Below are 23,033 nucleotides of genomic sequence, written 5' to 3' on the forward strand. Positions count from 1 at the left end.
GGGGGAGGTGACACATGTCGGAATTGCCACTAAATGTGATGCGGGTGATTTTTTTAACTCTACACAATAATATTTCATAGGACTATTTATATGTCATCTTTGTAATTAGAAGAAAAACCACATGGCTTAGTGATGGTGATAAGAGGGAGAGTGGTGGAAATTCAAAGAACTTAATTATAGCATTAAGTCTCTCAAACTTATATATAAATAGAGGATCTCGCTTGGAGCATTGATCATCTTATTTCATCACATCTCATCCTTTTGTCTCCATAATCTCTTGTCATTTTTCTTATTGTTCTTGTTTTCATTGTTCTTCATTGAGAGAAGGAAATAGTTCAATTATTGTGAGGGAATAAGATGGTTTCTATTATTGAAGTCTTGGGAATTTCTATGCTAGTGGATAAGTTGTGAAGCTAGCATAATTGGAGGAAGGAATCAGTATTGTGTGGTGGCTATATTATAGGCATGAGGATTCTTCATTTATTTTATACTGAGATATATTAGGGAAGAGGGGTCCAATAGTAGTTAAAGAATTTGTGCTCATAATATCCAATCTTACAACAAATTTATGCTATATATTATAAATAAATACTCCACAAATGATTTAAAAAAACCCAAATGTTTGTCAAAATGGACCTATACTTGAACACATAAGAACCTGTAAATATTATATAAAAAGAACATGTATATATTCATTAACAAGTGAAATAAATAATTTTTGTTTAAAATAAAATATCATAACTATCCACTGTAATTGTGTCATTTATAAAATAAGATGCTTGTTTAATAAAATAAGATACTTATTTAAACAAGTATTTTTGTCATAGTGAAAAAATAGTATTCCTATGTGTACAACTATTGGGGTAACAATGCATATGCATTGGAGAATTTTATATTAATAAATTGTCCTATCACAAATATAAAAGGTGAGCACAAAAAATACCTTTTTTTTCCATGAAATGTGAAGCATTTTCAAAACATTTTAGTGTTCAACTATTGGTCCATTTGTGTAGGATATAAGTTGTATTTTATATAATAATGTGTTTTTTCTATAACAACAACTAGTTTTTTTGTGTTCAACTATTGGTCCATTTATGTTGGATTTAATAGTTAATGATAACAAAGATTTATGGTTACTAATATGTATTTGGTCCATTTATGTTGCATGTAAGTTATATTCTAAATAAAAATATGATATGTTAGTAACAAAAAAATGATATGGTGGTATTTGGTCCATTTATGTTGTAGGAATTCTTGGGATGGTGCTACTCAGCACATTCCAATGTGCCATAATGATGCCTCATCCAGCAATTTTGACAACTCACATGGTTTTGAGAGTCCTAGTGATCCTGTCAGGTGCCAGAATTCTTCTTCGTCTGTTTCTAACTGCAATAAGAAATGGACAACTTTATTTGTTGTGCATCCGAAAGGTAACTTGGTTTCCCCTCTTTCTTGCAGTGTTGACCCTGTTTCTAGTATTTTCTCTATATCCACTCCAATTTGCATTGTGAATAAAAATCTAGCCAATATAGATTTTGTTTTGGTGGGAAAATTTGTGGGGTCGCGACCCAATATTAAATCTGTTAGGTCATGGGTGGCTCATAAATGGAGAGGAAAAGGACAAACTGAGGTTATTGCAATGGAAAAGGGCTTTTTCTCCTTTTCCTTTACTTGTGATGAGGATCTAAAATCGGTATTAGCTAGTGGACCATGGCTGTTGGGTAAATCCTCCTTGTCTCTAAAGAAATGGGACCCTAATTTAAGCCTAAAGGATAGGCAATGCAATGAAGCCCCTATCTGGGTTCGATTCCCGAGTCTCCCTTTGGAATATTGGGATGAGGAAATCTTTAGTGGGTTGGTTGCTTATTTTCATGAGTTGCTTTCAGTGGACCCAATGACTACGACTAAAATAAGATTGGTTTGTTCTTATATCTGTATGAATATTAAGCAATCTTCAGACCTACCAAAGGAAATCACTTTTAACTCAAAACTTGGGAAATGGATTCAAAAGGTGGAATATGAATCAATTCCTTTTTCTTATTTTCATTGTAAGAAGGTTGGTCATTGGGCTAGAGACTGTCCTACCAAGAATCAGTCTAAGAAAGTTTCGAGGAAAAAATCTTCTGAGTCAGTTACTATTGTGGATTTGCCTTGTGGGCTTTAGTGTTCATAGGTTCTTGAGACAGTGGCTCTAGATCTTAATAGTTAGCATTGTGAGATGGTACAGGGGGAAGTCATGGGGAGTGATTTGAAGGATGCTCATTCTGGGTCTCCACCTCCAGAATGCCCTATTCAGGGAGAGATCCCTCATCCATTGGAGAAAAATAAGATGACTCTGGATTTCTCATTTCCTAATGTAGCTACTGAAACAAATTTGAACTTGATTTTCTCTGGAGTTGAATGGGCTAAGTTTACGTTCTCCAATAGGCAGAGTGGGAGAGATCTTATTCAAGTCAGACTTGACAGGGGTCTTATATTTGGCTGCTGGATTTTTCTTGTAATTTATCCTCTTTATCTAGGATTGGATCTGACCATTTTCCAATTATTTTGAGCATTTCTTCCCTTAGTAGGAAAAAGGCTTTCCTGTTCAGATTTGAAAAAATGTGGACTCATAATCCTAATTTTGTGGACAAGACTACAGATTGGTGGAACATTAAGGTATATGGTATGGCTATGCTTAGAGTGGCCAAGAAATTGGGTAATGTTAAAAATAATATCCAAAAATGGAATAAGTCCTCCTTTGGCAATATTTCCAAATGAAATATTCCTTATCAAAATGGAGCTGGATGATATTCAATCTCAAATTCAATCCCAACGGTAGTGCCCCATTATAATGAACAAACAAGATGAACTATTGTCCAAATTATATGATATTATTTCTAAAGAAGAGAAATTTTGGAAACAAATATCCAGAGCCATTTGGTTGAAGAACGGGAATAAGAATACTATTTTTTCCATATGAAAACTCTTAAGTATAGAGATTCTAATAGAATAAAGAAGATCTTTGTCAATAACCATTGGATTGAAAAGCAAGAGGATATGAGCTCTGAATTTGTTCGCTACTTTTCTGACCTTTTATTAGTCGATGCTCTGATTGACTTGGTTTCTTTGGAGGAAATTCTCAATGAAGTCTAGCCATGTATTTCTCCATATATGAATTATGACCTAACTAGAATCCTTTCTGTTGATGAGGTTAGGCAAGCAATTTTTTATTTTGAAGGGAATAAAGTTTTGGGGCCTGATGGTTCTCCTATGTTCTTCATCTATTGTGGGAGAGGATGTTGTGTATGCTACTCAAGAGTTCTTTAGATACAAATCCCTTCTTAAAGAGGTTAATGTCACTTTCAGGGTCAGTGCAAGAAGATGAGTCCACTTTTTGGCCAAAAAGTGGAAGTGTTTTCCATGTTTTTCAGATTTTGTCTCATTTGAGCTTAAATTTTGAAACACTTAGAGATTGAATCTTGGAAAAAGTCAGTAATATAAAAGATATCTCTCTGAGTGTACTTTTCAAATATGTAATTTATTTTAATACCCACATAATAAAAAATAACTTTTTGAATGGAGTTCTAAAAACTATGTTTTAAAAATGCCTATTTCAGGACCATACCATGCATGTGTACGACCCACACTTTTTGACACAATTAAAATTATTTTCTCAAACCATTTTGGGAAATGGTTTGTAACACACTAAAGATTGATGATTATATTTTTCTGTATTTTTTTTTCAAATATTTTTTTTTAATTAATTATTTAATGGTTGTAATTATCTTTTTAAAAATTTGACCTGTACAACCCACATAATTTGATGTAAACTTAGCAATTTTTTGAATTTTTTTTTTAAATAGAAAAGAATTTTGTGTAGATTGATGACATATAATTTTTTTTAAAAAAATTCATTAAAATAAAAAAGTTATTAAATTAAGAAAATTAGTTAATATTTCAAATTTATGGACCCGATTTAGTATAAATTAAATGAAAAATAGTTAAAATAATCAATTTTTAAATTAATTAACATATTTAGAATCTAGACAGTATAAGTTGAAATGGGTTTCAATTTCATATAAAAATTCTCTGATTAGAGGCACGTAAACTATTTCAGAAGTTCATATTTGTGCTTTCATTCATGGAGCTTTGAATTTGCAGGTTCATGTCTTAGGCATGGCCATCCCAGGCCTATCTCGAGCCTAATCCCGAGGCAAGTGGTGGGTTGTGAATTCAAATTTTACATAACGGGCCCCCGTTTTATAAACGGCCTGTTTCTAAAATGGGGCCCCGTTCCATTTTTTGCCCGTTGGATTTAATAACGGGCCCCCATTTCTAAATAACCATTGCTGTTAAAAAAAAGATAGATTGCATCGATTTACCACACTATCATTGAAATCCGTACTGACAAAGATTTTTTACATCATTTGGTAGTACTTTTTAATCTTTTTTACACGATTATTCTAAGAACTCAGTAAAAAGATATTATTTTTTGAAGACTAAGTTTGTAAAAATGGGTTCTAAGCAACGTCAAAAGAAAAAAAAGAGGACAATGATAGTGGACAAAATTCAAGCACAAAGAGAGAAGGAGGAAAAACGCCAAAGAGATCGAAGATCACAACAACGACAATTGAATAACACTTTTGAAACATCTAGTTCAGTTCCTGTTGTAGATGAGACAATTGAAGACATCATGATGGATGCAAGAAATGTAGAACCACACACGGGTATGACTGTTGATGCAAATGTTGATGTGGATGCGAATCCTGGTATGTTTTTAAATCCCGATGACTATGATGCCAATCAAATTGCTGATTTAAATGAAGTTGGATATAAATTTCATACACCAATATGAAAAGAAATAAAAATTGAAAATATTACACCACCCTCTCTAAAAGAAAATAAATGTAATTTGTTTACTATTGATAGCAATGTGCTAGATAATCTTAATGGGTTAGTTTCTTGGAGACAAATCAGAACACATGCAAACAGATTATATAAACAATTTTTCTATAATAAAAAGTTAGGATTCCAATGTCAATTAATGCTACAATTAATAAAAATGTTAAAAATGCATAAAGTCATGAAAAAAATAGGTATTTATGCAAAACCAAAAATAAAAGATGAATCATATAAGAAAGTTGTATCTACTGTTGCCAGTGTCATTGATTCTATAGGAAAAACAAGTCGATCTAAAGATAAGAATGCAGCACGTAGAGTTATAATGACTGCTATAGTTGACAAAATGATTGTTAGTAAAAGAATGTTAAGTGATATAAGTGGCTATTTGAACTTACATCACAGAACCTTGTCAAGAGCGGCCAAAAGAAGAGACACAATTGAAATTGATCCACTAAACCATTGTTGGAGTTTTAGTGGTAGACTTCAAAGGTCGGACATGAAATTAAATGATGAAACTAAACAATTAATTGCAAAATTTTGGCATGATAACACTAAAGTTTCATCAAATGCTAGAGATGTTTTAAAGTTAAGGGTGTGATCAAAAATTCGTGATCCTCATCCAAAACATCTTCTTGACATGACTCAAACTGAATTCTTTAAAAAATTTAGTGATGAATTTGTGTTAATGAATTTATGAATTAGTCAAAGATCATTTGAAAAATGCAAACCCTGGTATGTTAAAATCAATAAACAAAGAATATCTTGTTGTTGTAAAACTCATGTTCAGTTTCGCTACTATTATGATGTTTTTCGATATATACATTGTATGTTGCATGGTAATGATCTTGTGCAGGATTGTGGTGTTTAAGTTCCACCTGAAACTATAAAAGATTTTATTGGAAATTTATTTTGTAAACCACCTAATGAACAATTATTTCTTTCTAGTTCATGCATTTATGGCCTTTGCAATTTATGTGGGAACTATTCTTCAATAGGTGAATGTTTGCATGAACATGTTTCATCTGAGTTTGGACAAAAAATGGTTGATGTTAGGAGATTTAAAAATATAGAATACCCTCTAAAGGATGGAAAGATGGGGAAACATTTAGAATTGATTACAAAACAGAATAGTGTGAATGCATTTATTAGTGATTTTAAAACTCATATTGTTCCAAAATATGTGAAACATGCCCAATGGCTTGATGGACAGTTTCGCATATGCAAGAACACATTTCCAGTTGGAACAATAGTATCAGTTGTGGATTTTGCAGAAAATTATACTCTAAAACCACAAGAGGAAACTCAATCACAATACTACAACTCAGTGCAAGTGGCCATATTTGTGCACATTATATATAGACATGACCATGACGGTACAAAAGATAACAGAAAAATTTTGAGGGAGTATCATTTCTATGTTAGTGATAATCGATTACACTCTTCAAAGTTTGTTCAAAATTGCTTTGAGGTATTTTATGATAATCTTAAGGAAAGAGAAATTGACATGAAACAACATATGATATGGTCAGATAACTGCACTAGACAATTCAAAAATGCAAGAATGTTATATTGGCCATGCAAAGTTCACAAGATAACCAAAGTCCAACATTTACGGAGTTTTTTTGAAGGGGGACATGGTAAGGGGGAACACGATGGAGCCAGTGCCTATATAAAAAGATCTCTTTCTAGAGAACAATTGAAATTTGAGGATGTAGTGAAATTCAGAGATGCTCGTGCAGTTGTAGATTGGTGCAATTCAAAGTTGTCAAAAGGATCAACTGAAGACTCTGCAATTCAATGTTTCTTCTGGTTGATAGAGGAAGATAGTATTCCTATTCGGCATGATTGTAATACCATCATTGGATCAGCTAAATGGCATTCGTTTAAGAGTTTTAATTCAAACACATGGACTATATTCAGAAGGCAACTTGCTTGCTTTTGTTAGTTTTGTGTTCCCAGAGATTGGGAATTTTGTGAGAATAAAGAATGGGTTGAAGAATGGCAACAAAGATCATTGACACCCATAGATGCAAATGATCCACATGAAAGAACTGATGAAGATATGGATCAAATGTTTGCATCAAATGACTATGATCACATTTCAGATCTTAAATACAACAAGGTAAAATTATTTTTGAAATTTGTTTTGATTTATTAAATAGTACATATTTATGAAATCTTACAGTGTATATTTTTGTTTTTATTTCTCATTAAATATTAAAATAAAATTGTTTTGTGCACAGGACATGTCTATGTTGTTGTTGCACTAGAGGACAATGAAGAGGGAACAGAGTATTGGTTGGCTCGATGTGTAGAGCCAAAACATAAGCTAACCACTCCTCGAGTAGATGATGATGGTTATGACTATCCAACAGGATCTGTGGTTGTTGTTGGCACTTGGCTACGCAAATATCTAACAAGAAAGAATGGATTGCCCACATTTAAAGATTATGAATTAGAGAAGAAGATTATACATTACTCGCATTTGATAGTGGCAACTAATATAAAATTGGATAGATATCGTGGCAGGCCTGCTAATAAACAATTATGGACTCTCTCTATGGAAGAGCATGAGACAATTATAGATGCTTTGCAAAAGAGAGAGGATGCAGATGGTATAACGGAATGAATATCAAGCAAGTTATAATTTAAACCCTTAATCCACCTCCCTTTTAAAAGTCATGATGCATATTATATATAGCATTTTATATCATGCATCATAATTATAAAATCTAATCTAGTAAAAAAAAATTTCAGGTCTACCACAAGTAGAAGGCATCAATGAAAACAAAGTTACTTGTGCATACTTTATGTTTCATTTTGAATAATTACAAGTAAGTTAAATTTTGGTACCCTTAAGGCAAATCCCTTTGTATTTTAAATTCAATGCATCCTGATTATAAAAATTAATCATATGTATTTATTTTTTTCAAGTCTCTCAGAGTAGACTTGGCCTTAATGACTACTATTGTTTGTGCATACTTTATGTTGTATTTTGAGAGATATAAATACTTATTATCATAATTTAAATAGACTGTTTATTTTATTTTAGATATGTCTTCTTGATTACATTTTGTGTACAATATACATAAATGAGAGACTATTGGTCAAATTTATGAATGAGATAATTATGTTTTAATCAAGTTCTATTCATTATATTTGTTTTGATACTTTTTAATTTAGAATATGTTATAATTATAAGATATGTTTTGATACTTAGTTCATGATGTATGCACCTTTAGTTTATCTAATCACAAGAACTATTTAAATGAAATTCCAAAAATAAAATTACAAGTCCACATAATGCCTATAAAGTTGATTAAGCACAAATTCCATAAATAAAATTTCAAGTCCACATAATTTCAAGTCAATATATATGATCTAATGTGCACATAATTTCAAGTCCACATAATATCTAATGGGCACAATACACATAAAGTATGCACATAATATATATGATCTAATCCTATTATGCAACTATCCATATATATAAAGTATGTGTGCACGTGTAAACAAATATGTAAAGCCCATAAAATAGTACATATTAGAGACAAATAAATAGTAAAATTTCAAGTCCACATAATCCATATAATATCTAATCCATATATATATCTAGATGGTAACATGATGTTCACCCCACATAATATCTAATGTGCACAAAATATATAAAGTATGCACAAAATATATATGATCTAATCCTATTATGCAACTATCTATATATATAAAGTATGTGTGCACATGTAAGCAAATATGTAAAGCCCATAAAATAGTACATATCAGAGCCAAATAAACAGTAAAATTTCAAGTCCACATAATCCATATAATATCTAATCCATATATATATCTAGATGGTAACATGATGTTCACTCCACATAATATCTAATGTGCACAAAATATATAAAGTATGCACAAAATATATATGATCTAATCCTATTATGCAACTGTCCATATATATAAAGTATGTGCACGTGTAAACAAATGTGTAAAGTCCATAAAAAAGTACATATCAAAGCCAAATAAACAGTAAAATCTAAGTGCTATCATCAATAACATCCCATGGTCTCTTATCCCTGGGACGTGGTCCAGATCCACCTATCTCATGTTGTACAAGAAAAAAATAATATTAAAATATTACTTGAAATTAACTATTAAAAGAATCATTTATCAAATATAGTAGAATTCATAAATTAAGTTACAAACTTACCATATGCTCATCAGATCCTCTAGCAGTATCTCTCTTATCCCCGGGACATGGTCCAGATCCACCCGTCTCACGCTGTACAATAAAAAAATAATATTAAAATATTACTTGAAATTAACTATTAAAAGAATCATTGATCAAATATAGTAGAATTCATAAATTAAGTTACAAACTTACCATATGCTCATCAAATCCTCTAGCAGTATCTTGTGCAGTATCAACACCAAATGTAGTGCTAGCTAACTCCTATACAAGGTCAAATTCAAAGTGTCCAATTAAATCTTAAATGAAGAGTCAAAATAAGATCAAATTAAGTATTACATATTAATACCTCAAAGGATGTCGATGTGCATTCAAATTGGCTCTGATCAAAATTATGAGGATAACCTATCCTAATGGTAGTGTCCACCTGCATACATGCATTCAATGAAATCATATTTAGTGAACATATATATGTGTACTAAATAATTTCAAGTTAAGTTACAATATTGTAAGAGTTCATATTTTATTTAAGAATTATAAGATACATACCATAGATGGTGTCACAGTAGTCAGACCCTCTTCTCGATGTGATGTAGAGGGTCCCTCATGACCTGAATCTTGGAGAAAGAAGCATTCAATGCATCAACATGAAAATTTATATAGTATACGATGATAACATATTAACTTAAAAAGATAGTACAATGTCTAGATAGAAATTTATACTATACCCCATAAGGTGTGCCGAGTTGTGTTCCAATAGATGCAATATTGACTCTAATATTAGGTGTAGTCCTTATCTACATAAACAAAATTTATTTAATGAAGTATTAGATTGTATAAAAAAAAGAGATGCACTTAGTTTATACCTATATTTAATGAAGTATAAAAAGATTGACATGTACATGTATATATATCTATACCTGGTCAAGATGAACATCCAAGCAAAGAAAATCCATATAAGATGTCATCATACTATCATCTGCTACATCATGCTCAGCTAGAATTGAAGTAGATCCTGCAGCAGTAGTAGGACCTACACACGTCTCATGACAACTCGAACACATATGTGGCATCCATCAAGGAGCAGATGCCATGTGAGCAGCTTGCTCACTCAGGTTACCTATGAGGGAAGTCAAAGCATCTAATGTCAAAATGAATGATGTATTTTGGACATCTGCAGGAATCGATGGAGCAACAAGTGGAACTATGGGTGGATCCGGTAGGGGATTATTACTCTGTGCCCCTAATCTATGTTGTGGTATTCCACGACCAACACCCTGGAATGACTTAATGTCAAAATAATTTGGTTTTTGGTTCATTACAAACTGACAGTATAATTTCTTCAAAAAATAAAAAGGGACCTCATAATTATGATGTGGTGGATAATAAAAAACCATCCACCATCTATCCCAAAAGTATCTAGCCATTTCCGGATGCACACACTACCTAATTGAAATTCTTTTCTGGTTAGGTTGCATTGGTTCTCTTGTTTTGGGGTTGGTAAAATATGGACATAAATGAGCTTTGGTTATTTTCAAATCAGTGATTTTCCTATAAGTTAAACCATCGACATAAAAATCACGTAACTCTTGTCGTCGTCTATGAAATTGATCTAATTGAGAATCAATAGATCTAACTGACTCAACAACAATTTGCATTGATTTTGCAAACTTTACAAGATGGGGTGGCATGATTTGCTCATTTTGGATAGCAGCAATGTTTTGTTCAATCACTTGTAGGTTTTCATTAATTCATTCTCTTAAATGAATTTCATCCAATCTAGGGGGTGGAGGTGGAGGTGGTGGTGGTGGTGGAGGTGGAGGAGGAGGAGGAGGAGGCGGTTGTGGTGGGGGATTTTCACCTAATAGTTCATCTATGTCAAAGACATCCATGATAATAAAGAGCTCCTGCATATATAAAGATATACATGAATTATATACAACTCTATGTCAAAGAAGAATCTATTTTACTAAATTAAAAAAAAAACATTTATAAATAGTAACATTTCTATGTTGTTGAATGAGATACACATGAAATATATAATATAATATTGAACTTAAAAAAATATACATGTACATACTATTGAATCTCTCAATATAAAATTTGCACACAAAACTTAATAAAAACTTTCAATGAAACATCATAAATCTATTATATATTCAATTTAATAAATTCATTTCTTGTAAAATGCATCAACTATTAAAATCACTATAAAATATTTCATACATAAGATCAATAAAGAAGTGAGAAATAAGATGATCCTCCTTCTAGTGTAAGAATATATAAGGATTGATGATAAGTGCTTAAAATAAGATATTGAAATGTAAGATCATTACGCTCTATAAACCAAGATATGATCATAAGATCGTCATGTGAGGCACAATCATATGATATTAAGATGCAAAAATGCGTGATCAAATAGTGATAATCTATTATATTCTCTATAATAATAGGCCAATGTATGAACATAAGATAATACTTTAAGAAGATAGATTAACCAATATACAAACATAAGATAATGCTTTAATAAGATAAAAAAAACCACTATATGAACATACATGTGAAGCAAATAGTCTTGAAGATCATAAGCTAGAACAAAGATTAAAGTATAAGACATAAATCATTATGGGAAATTAGTAGTTACTAATAAGGATTAGATTTAATGTAAAAATAGGAGATAAAACACATGAAGTAATAGAATATAAGTAAACATAAAATATTAAATCATGTGATATCTAGTGGTTTCTCTTTTCTGTTATGTGTCACCTCAATGTGTACATTCACTTTGTTGGTGCATCATTATTTTCTTGCATTTACCTAACTATTGTATTGCACATTTGCACCTAGAGGATAGGATAAGATTACTTGGGTAGATATCTACCTTGGTAGGCATCACATGTTCAACTCATACTCCCTACTTTGGTAGAGATGTGGATAGATGTTACTCATCTTCTCAATTTTTTTGTAACAGTTCTCTGTAAATAGGATTTTATATATTAGAATTTTCCTAAAACATGTCTCAAAATGATTAAAAGACTTGAATCAAGGTCAAAACTAGGAATGTGAGATACATGATATGGATGATGACAAGGATGGTTGAGAATAAAGAGAATTTGAATGGATTGTGGTATGCTCCAAGTGTAGGGTACTTTTTAAAAAAATTATACATGATGCCAAGGTACTTGTCCAAGGTCTCATAAGAATGGTTTTCACCCATGAATAAAAAAATTATGTTTACTTTTCTCTCTTTTTTAATTTTTATGCAAAACCAAATCCTTTAGGTGTGGATATGTTAAATGATAAATAGGATATTTATAAGTTTTTAAAAATCTAATAATAGGACCAACTATGGACCTATTATGCAATGTCATGGCATAATAGGACCTATTATGCAATGTCATGGCATAATAGGACCTATTATGCAATGTCATGGCATAATAGGACCTATTATGCCATCATGGCATAATAGGTCCATAATTGGTCCTATCATACTAAGTAAACATGTCGAATTAGCATAGTTTCAGTGTTGGAGATGAATTAGATGATGAAGTTGGCAATTTTCGAGAAAATCATGTCATGTTGTGGCTTAGTAGGTCCTATTATGGCATAATAGGTGGACTATTATGCAATGTCATGGCATAATAGAACCTATTATGCCATGATGGCATAATAGGTCCTATTATGCCATGACATGACATAATAGGACCAACTATGGATCCATTATGCAATGTCATGGCATAATAGGACATATTATGCCATCATGGCATAGTAGGTCCATAATTGGTCCTATCATCTTAAGTAAACATGTCGAATTAGCATAGTTTCAGTGTTGGAGATGAATTAGATGATGAAGTCAGCAATTTTTAAGAAAATCATGTCATGTTGTGGCTTAATAGGTCCTATTATGGACCTGTTATGCCATGATGGCATAATAGGTGGACTATTATGCAATGTCATGGCATAATAGGACCTATTATGCCATCATGGCATAATAGGTCCTATTATGCCATGAAATTGCATAATAGTCCACCTATTATGCCATCATGGCATAACAGGTCCATAATAGGACCTATTAAGCCACAACATGACATGATTTTGCCATCATGGCATAATAGGTCCTATTATGCCATGACATGATATAATAGGACCAACTCTAAACCCATTATGCAATGTCATGGCATAATAGGACATATTATGCCATCATGTCATAATGTATCCTATTATGCCATCACAACATAATGTGTCCTATTATGTCATGCATGACATAATGTGTCCATAATTGATCCTTTTATACCATCACATGACATAATAGGACCATAATAGGACCTTTATGCCATGACATGGCATAAACCTAAGCCTAAACTTTGATATCTAAAATTTGAAGAGTAATGTTAATTACTTTTAAGGTTATACTAATTTAGTGGTAACTTTTGTATTGCCTAATGAGGATTAAGAATAATTTAGGTACATATGTTCGGTTTTATTTCAATTTCATTTTTGAACATTTTTGTTTTTGTTTCCATTTCATTTTCATTTTTTGTTTGTGTCGATTTCATTTTGTTAATTATCTAGGTTTGGTTTTGATTTCTAAATTTGTTGATTAGGGTTTAGGGTTAATTGTTCAAAAATATTTTAGATCAAGATCAAGAATTTACAAATATAAAAAATAATTTATTTATAGGCTATTATAAAAAAAAACTAAAATAATACAAAAAAAACTAAATAATACACAAAAAAAAGGAAAAATATACAAGAAAATTATGAAATGTGAAAATAGATGACTGAATGTGTACCTGGGATAGTGGTGGAGGCTTGAAATGGAAACCAAAGCTCGGGGGCCCATTTTTTATCTCCTCTTGTCAATTCACTGTCACGGTGAAAATGAAAAATTTGCCCAAAAAAAGGGTAAAAATAGAATTTAAAAATGGGGGCCCATTTTTTCAAAACGGGCCCCCGTTTTGTTTAGAAATAGGGGCCCGTTTTGTAAAAAAATGGGGGCCCATTTTATTTAGCTTCGGCCCCCCGTCACCTTTCGGCTCGGGAAGCCGAACCATTAACAGGCCCCCATTTTTTAAGAACGGGCCCCCATTTTTTGAAAATGGGGACCCGTTTTGCGGAGCGTGTTTTCCAATGTGCAAACTTCCGTGAATTTGTGACTCATTATCTTGCATATACCCTTCATTGTGTTGATTCCTAAGAAATTTGATGCCAGTTATTTCCAGAATTTCAGGCCTATGAGCTTATGTAACTCTATTTATAAAATTTTCTCTAAAATTTTGGTTAATAGGCTAAAGAAGTTTCTCCCCCGTTTGCTTTCTATGCAATAGTATTGGTTTGTTTTGGGGTGTCAAATTTTGGATTAAATCGTTTTGGTTCATGAAAACATCCATTCCCTTTCAGTGAATAGGAAACTTGATTTTTTTCTAAAACTTGACTTGTTAAAGGCCTATGACAGTGTGGACTGGATTTTTCTGATTAGGATGCTTTGTTCTTTTGGTTTTGGTGATCACTTCATTCAATTGATTAATCAACAAATTTCAACTCCCAAGTTTTCAATGTTGATTAATGGATCTCCTTCTGATTTATTCTTGCCTTCTAGGGGTCTCAGACAGGGGGATCTCATCTCGTTGTTCTTGTTTATTATTATGGGAGAATCTCCCAGCAAGATTATCCTAAGGTAAGTCAAGGCTGGTAGACTTAAGGGTCTTAGACCATCTTCAGGCCCTCAAATTTTTTCCCATCAACAATTTATGGATGATACGTTGCTGATCGGGGATAGTTCGATGTCCGAGGATAAATTATTACAATAACTTCTTTCTCTTTATGAAAAAGGTTCGGGTCAGAAGATTAGTCTCCCTAAAAGTTTCATCTTCTTCCTGAACACCCCTATTCATAAACTAATTAAGATCGCAGAGGTCTTGGGGTGTAAATTGGCCTCTTTCCCTGATACCTATTTAGGGCTCCCTCTTTGCCAGGGTCCGACTCTAGATTCTTTCTAGTCTAATTTGATTGATAGGTTCTAGAACAAACTTGTAGGCTGGAAAGGTCCTTCACTGAACCAAGCAAGTAAGCTTCAACTGACTAAAGCTTCATTGTAGAATCTCCTAGTTTATACTTGAGTCTTTTTAAAATCTCAACCAAATTTATTGATCGAATGGAAAAGATCCAGAAAAACTTCTTGTGGATAGGTACTGAATCTAAAAAACTGCTTTCTTTTGGTTGCTTGGAACCAAGTCTACATGCCAAAGAAACTCAGTGGGCTAACCATTAGACATATTCATGATTTTAATATGGCTTTTCTAGCCAAACAACTATGGAGAGTGATTAAGGAATCCAATGAATGGACTACTATCACTAATTATAAGTACCTTCACTCATCTCAATCTCCTCAAGATATTCTTGAAGGCTTTTGCATGGCCCATAATGCTTCTAGCCTTTGGTCAAGCTTCCTAAATACAAGATCCCTCACCTCTAAAGGTTCAAAGTGGTTCCTTGATAATGGTCGGAACATTTGTTTCTGGGAAGATTGGTGGGTTGGTGATTGTCCCTTAATTGATTATAGTTGGGCAATCCCTTTCATGGAGTAGTGTAAAGATAGGATTGGCTTCTAGGTTGCTGATTATATCCGGGATGGTAGTTGGATTGACTTTTCTAATTTGGATCCGATGCTCCTCCCTCTCTAGAAATGGAACTCTTTTATCCATATTCTGTCTATTCTTGTTGAATATTCTCTAGTCTTGGTGGGATCTTATCCTGGTGATTTTTTTGTCTCTCAGGCCTTTTCTCTACTCTCTAGATCATTTTCTCCAACCCCTTTTTGGTCTTATCTCTAGAATAAGTTCCTAATCCCCAAAATTAACATTTTATTTTGGCTATTTATATAGAATAAAGTTTTTTCCATTGATAACCTTTGTAGAAAGGGGATGTCATTGCCTAATCATTACTTTCTTTGCAAGGAAGAGGTTGAGGATACTGCTCATCTTTTATTATATTGCTCTTTTAGTCAAGATATCTGGGCCCACTTCTTTGAAATTTGGGGTATTATTTGGTGCTTCTGCTTTAGTCTGATGGAATATTAGTTGTAATGATTGTGTTCCTTGTAAAATCAATCTCTTAAGTTTCTTTGGAACTTTATGCTCCCTCATGTGGCTTGGGGCATTTGAAAGGAAATAAATAATCACATTTTTTAGAGACACAAATTCTCTAGTTGTTATGGTTGCTTGTCGTAATCAATCCTTTATTAAGAAAATTTTTATTGTGTCTTGACCCTCCTGACAGTATGATCTAGCTATTAGCTCTTCAAAAATGGACTGGGATATCATCAACAAATGACACATTGACTGGGATATTTCTAGACCTATTGTTAAAATGAAACACACAAGAACCAACATTGCTTGGATTGCTCCCCCTAGGGGGTGGATCAAGATTAATGTTGATGGGATGGCCAAAGGTAACCCTGGGCCAGCAGGCTATAGGGGAGTTGCGCGTGATTACAATGTTAGGATTGTCTCAGCAGTGGCACTCCCACTGGGCACGCAAACAAACCATTTTTCTGAGGCAAAAGCAACCTACATTGGGCTTAAAATGGCTAGTCATAGAGGATTTAAGAAGGTATGGTTGGAGAGTGAATTGTTAAATATAATAAATTATTTGAACAAAAAATCTCCTCCTAGTTGGACGATTAACCATTTAATGAAGGAAGGCTTTGAAACAATGACCAAATTTGAGGCTATTAAAAATTCACATGTTTTGAGGGAGTGTAACAGACCTGCTGACCACATGGCTAATCTCAGTGTGGTTAGAGATGATGAAAAGTGGTGGCAGGAAGAGGATTCTTTCTCATTCCAGTTGTGGGAGTTGGCAAGGAACGACGCCGAAAATCTCTCTTCGCTTGAATATTAATGATGACAAATCACATGTGTAGGAATTTTCATAGAAATAAGCGAAGGTGAGTTTCCAAATCATTCTTGTGGCTCTATTTGTTTTGTGTTGTCCTGAAGCCTAGTTTTGGTGTCATTCGAAATAATTAAAGAAGTAGTATCATAATGGGGGGAGACAAAATTTAAATGGAGTCATCCTCATGTGATCTTTGGGAGAAAAATTCGGAGGTCTAGAGGGAAATCATGGATGGGGTAATTGAGCCCTTTGTTCAGAAACTTCATGGACAAAACCATCAGCTCACCAATTTATTTGTGAACAATTGGGATAATAGGGTGCTACATGTGTATGGGGAAGACTTTACAATTAACGAATCCTTTATTCCTAAAAATTTTGGGCTCAGCGTGGAGGGCAAGGAATTTTTCAAGGAAAGGAAGAATTCAGAAGAAGCCCTAAAAACAAAGTGAAAGAAGAAGGGTTAAGAAGAACCCAGAGAGAAGCTGCAATAGGCTAGACCTTTAGAGTCTCTGGGTGGACATGAAAAAATTCATAATGAGGTACATAACCCTCAATGGCCACTTTTCTAGCACCTTTTCTTACCATTTCAGAATTTTGAATCATTTTAGGCATGAAAAAATAATTTCCACTCCATTTTACTTGTTATCTTCATTGGAGCTATCTATTAGTAAGAATTCTAAGAATGAGGATAATCCATATCTACATGAGGGTTTAATCCTCCTTATCATGGAGTATACAAAAGGCCATGAGGTTAAACCCTCCCTTGCTCTGAAAAACCCTAAGTCTTTAGCCAGGAGGTGCATGATGTTTTAGATATAGAGTTTGATGATATAAAGGGCAAAAGGGCTATGAACTGGAATAATGCCTAGGTGTCAGATTACTTGGATTATAAACCCTTAGATGATGAGGGTCCCTTGAACAAGACAACTCCTAGGACTAGTGCAAGCAGAAAAAACCCACCTAGATGGGCTGCTAAAAAGAAACCCCCTATTTTGCAGACCCACATCTTGGGCCCACATAATCTGAAAAAATAGAAAACAAGAAAAAAGGTGGAGATTCTTGACAAGGAGGATATTGAAATTAAACATGACATCCCCCTCAATGTGGAACATAATAACACCATAGATGATAAAATGGATGTTGATAAGCTCTTGGGGAAGTCATTGATGTATCAGGAGAAGTGCTTCTGATGGGTTTTGGGGGAAATTATTATTCTAAAAAGGGGGATTAAGGATCTCATAGTTACTTTTACTGAGATTTCAGCTCCAGATAAGACTGATGAGCTCCTGAATTTGTCCTAGCAAATTGTGAAAGATATTAAGGTTATGAAGACTAAACATTAGGCTAAAATTGATAGGCTGGAGAAAGAAATACAAAAACTAAAGAGTAAACTAAAAAGTTTGGTGGAGGTGCCCATTAATGGGCCAGATTGGGTTAATCTATTAGGTGTTGGGGAGAGAGTAGTTGAGTGGATACCCTCAGAAGATGGATGGACAAAGATCAATTTTGATGGTGCATTGAAGGGTAACCCAGAGCCATCAAGTGTTGGGTGTGTTGCAAAGAACTTTATAGGTGTCAAAATTGGTGAAGGATGGGAAAGGTTGCCAAATGGTCCCAACAAAGAAGCTGAGGCCAAAGCAGTCATTCTTTTTGTACTTATAGCTCATAGATTAGGGGTGACCAAGCTACATCTATAAGGGGACTCCCTAGTGATCTTCAATGCAACCATATGTGGTAGCTCACTAAGTTGGAAAATTAGTTGTGATATTGACATGATCATGTCAAGCTTGAAATTTTTTTAAGACTTTAAGATATCCCACACTCTCCAAGGTGGCAATTTGGAGGCAGATATATGTGCAAATGAGGCTTTAGATTTGGAGGTTGGTGTGATGAGAATATTAGTGTCAGAGTAGATTTGGTATCTTGGGGTTGATTTTTTATAGATACTATCTGTTACCATTGAGGTGATGAGCATTTAATGTTAAGTTTTGAGTGAATCTTGGCAGTGGTATAGGTCGATAATCTGTGGTGTTTGTCATTCCTCCGTATTGTGGCTATTTTTATTGGGCAGGGTGGCAGAGCTCGAGAGATGGCTAGATGTGATGTGTACTCAAGGAGTACTCGCATTAATGGTGTGCGGTCGAGGAATGTTTCAAATATAGTGAAGGATGATGTACATTTAAGAAGGGAGTTATCATGTTAGGGAAGCAAAGTTCGGTCTTGGTTATTGAGCATAGAGTAGTGAGCCTTTGCTAAGGTAGTGCAAGAGTGTTAGTAGTGAAGGTTTTGTGCATTGGTATAGTGATGGAGCCAAAATTTTCTCTTAAGGTGATGTGTAAGGATATGGTGGCCTTTTGCGGTGCCATCTCTGATGAGCATCTCTCAAATGTCTCTAGGTTTGAAGACCAATACTTTCTCAACAGAGTGAAGATTGTGATTGGTGATGAATACATGTGGGGGGAGTTCAAATACCATACTAATGTGGATATAAAATCCATGTTTGTTGTGTGGGCCTTTGAGTTGGTAGGGGTAGATAGTATTCACTAGTTGGTCTCGAATAGTGTGAAGGAATAATGGAGAGGTGAATTGGCGGGCTTCATTCAGATGGCAAGGGATGGGGAAGGATTTGTTTTCTTGAATGACGTGTGGTTGTATTCATGTGAATTTCAACCCCCTTTTACGCCCATTTCTTTTACAAAGTGTGAACTGTAGTAAGGAAGTTCATAGGGCTTCGGCCTAAATTGGTATGCATGGAGTGCAGGAATACATCAGGGTGTGGGAAAATGTTGAAATCTGACTGGAGTTGGAAAAATGGAGCCCCTTTCTTGGAAGGAGACTGGGCGGGGACTCAAGATCAGGTTCCTCTCTGAAGAAAAATGTGGACGTCTTCGAGGATCCAAGAACACCATGGGTGGTAGGTCATTATGGATTGGCTTCCCCCCCGAAACCCATGATGACTATGTCAATGAGGACGATCAACGTGAGAGTGATATGGAAGGATGCGAGAAAGGAAAGGAGATTGTGGTGGTTAATACACCACATTAGTTTATGTTTTGTTTTTTTTTGTTTTGATCATTTAGCCATCCTTCGTATGTATTTATCAAATAACATGTGTTTAGTTTTTTGGTGGTCTCTTTTCTATAAATCATATGTAATAGAATGTTTTTGACATATCAATATAAATTACCATTTACTGATTAAAAAAAAAAGGTATGGTGGAGGTTAGCAAGGAAGCCATGCATAACAATGTCGAGGGTCTCGAAAGAATCAATGAGGAAATTTCCATGCAGAAGGAGCAGATGCCTAGAGCTGAGAGATCCCTAGATATCAACTTGGCTAAGATGAACCAAGAGGTGTAGGCATCCATGAGACTGTGTATCAGGACTACAAGCAAACATTAGGTAATTGGTAGTTCGAGGTTCATTATAGAGGACTCCATGAGATTAATAATAAAGCGATCCAAAAGAATGTTGAGCTTATGAAATCTCTTTCTTAGTTTGTTTTGCTAGTTTGTCTTGTTTAGGTCTATTTTTTGTGGTTTTTTGTTTTGGGGTGAATCCCATGTTTCTATAGCTGGTTAGCGACTGGTTAGACTTTGGTTACGGTGTTTAATTTTTTATTGGATTTGGGTTTTGGGTCCTTGTAAAACCCATTTATCTTAATCAAAAACAATAAATGATGTTTTATTGCTTAACTACTATGCATTTTTAGATTAAGTTTTGGTCGAATCTTTAAAAAGTCATTTTTACAACACTTCGTACTAGACATGCTATTTTGACAAGTTGCATGATGAGTCACACCTTCTAGCTAGATAAGTGTACATTTTACATTTTTAAAAAAATAGAGGTCTTAGATATTTCATGTAATGGCTACATGTTGACAAAGTTAGCCCTAACGACTAATGGTCCCTCTCCCCTATATGATATTGTGTGAGCTTAAATTAAGCACTGTTTAAAATTGTGATACTTGTAATATATGCATTCTTATGTGATAGAAACTTGTTAACCTAATGAATAGATTCAAGTATGAGATTGCTAAGTTATAATTATGCTATGATATGCTTCTTAGTAAATAGGAATGATTGATTTGGTTAATCCTGGGGTTAGGTCTAGACAGTCATTCTATTATTAACTCATGGGATTGATATGGGTTTAATAAAAATGGTCATCTGCTTGCATCCATGTTTCTCAAAAGATCTCGTTGATTCACTTTGGTTTTTAATGAGTTACTATGTCCTTCATGCTCAACATATCCTTGGTTTCATTTCTCACCTCCTTTTTTATCATTAGGTTATCTAACTTCTTTTTCTAAAACACACAACCATCCCTTGGTCTCGTTTATGACTATAGGAATTTGGTTTGATTTGGCTATAGAGTCACATGTAACTTGATTCATCCTAACTATTTCTTAGGTTTATTTTGGTTTGAATATGATTAAACCTAATAAGTAAGAATATAGAATCATCAACCTATGTTTTGATGCAAATTTATAAAATTTAAATAATTAATAACAGTTAATATCTTTAGAGGGGATGACCCCACAACACAGTGGTTAGTTGTGAGCCTCCTACATGAGAGGTCTTGGGTTTGAGTCCACTCGACTGGTTCTTAGCTCTAGGGAAAAGCTAAAAAATACCACTTCTGCTATGAATTATCAAAATAAATTCTTTATTGCACATACTCAATGATCTTTATTCAAATTTTTATCACAATATAAAACCACACATTGCTAAATCTATGACAAAATACAATTTTTACTCATATAATAATGGACATAGAGTATCATTATTTAATTAGGATTTTTTGAAAATTTAAAATATTTTAATAGATACTATTTAGATGAAATAATTTCCTCAATTTCTCTTCCATTTGAATCCAATATTAAACTACTCAAGACCTAGGGTGTATAGATAAGTAATTCTCTACAACTAAAATGCACCTAAGCTTAAATGCACTCAAACTGCCTAGTGATTCTTTTGTTTAATTACATTGGGGGTAGAAAATATAATTTTATTATTCTTTTGACCCTTGTTTATCCCAAATTCGTTGTCAATGTCAATATCAAAGAGTCATTCTTTTATGTAGAGTTCCTTAGTTTCATGGTTTTTTCTTATGATTTAGACCCCCATATCTACATTTAGAGAATAAAATCAATCGAGTTAAATCAACAAACATAAATCTAGTAGTATCTACTCCCCACAAAATAGGCTCATGGGTACTAATGTTTGAATCTTGGTCTAATTTTCAAGTAACAAACTTAAATTCATATAATAAAACTTTAATTAAATAAACCACATTTTTTAAGTTATATATAAACAAGAGTATGTCATTCTCATAAAAGAAAATATAAATAACTTAAACAACATTTTAATGAAGGATCAAACACCTAAAAAAAAACCATATAACAAAAACAATTACATTACTCTGAATCATGAAGCGTTTGAGCAGGTTTGGGAGCATTTGAAATGAAGCTAGGCTTTTTAGGATTGGAGGCAAAAGGAGGTGTAGTTGCATGAGATGAGGGGGATTCTAGTAATGAAGAGGATGAGGATTGTTCTATGTGGGCTCTGACTTTCCTCAGTGATCCTCCTTCGTCTGGTTGTCATTCTCTCTTCATCTCTAGGAAGGTCAATCTACCTTTGAGAAAGGATAGTAGTGTTACTGAGCAGTGGTTGGTGATTTGGCCTTATGTAGATCCTCTATTCTTATATATCTACTAGGTAGAGTTTTTATTCTAGTGGGTGTATGTGTATGACTTGGGTTGCTCTTCCCCTATTTCTTATGGTGGTCCTTTCTATGGCTATAGTTTCCGACGTTTCACTTGCCTTTCCTTTCTGCCTAATCCTTCCTCTTGTGTTGGTAGTGGTTGTTATTTTCTTCAAGGCTATCAAGGTAGATTTGGTGAGTGCATAGGGAGGTGGGGTTTATCCTCTTCTAGTGGATTATTTTATGGTCTTTTAGGACAAATATTTGGTTTCCTATGGTGTTGGTGACTATATTTTTTACTTTGTCATTTTGGGTATCCTCCTCCAGATGATCTCTTATATTTCTCTGGTGAGTCTGACCTCACT

At 33.7% G+C, this 23,033-nt stretch overlaps 1 protein-coding gene across 1 annotated transcript; it reads left to right on the forward strand.

Moving 5' to 3' along the window:
• The first annotated feature begins 16,507 nt into the window (after positions 1-16,507).
• LOC131858935 (uncharacterized) lies at positions 16,508-16,969 on the forward strand. Its single transcript, XM_059212425.1, has one exon. The coding sequence runs from the start codon at positions 16,508-16,510 to the stop codon at positions 16,967-16,969; it is 462 nt and encodes a 153-aa protein (XP_059068408.1).
• Positions 16,970-23,033: the final 6,064 nt, after the last annotated feature.

Source organism: Cryptomeria japonica, chromosome 10 (assembly GCF_030272615.1).
Source record: "Cryptomeria japonica chromosome 10, Sugi_1.0, whole genome shotgun sequence".
Lineage (NCBI taxonomy): Eukaryota > Viridiplantae > Streptophyta > Pinopsida > Cupressales > Cupressaceae > Cryptomeria > Cryptomeria japonica.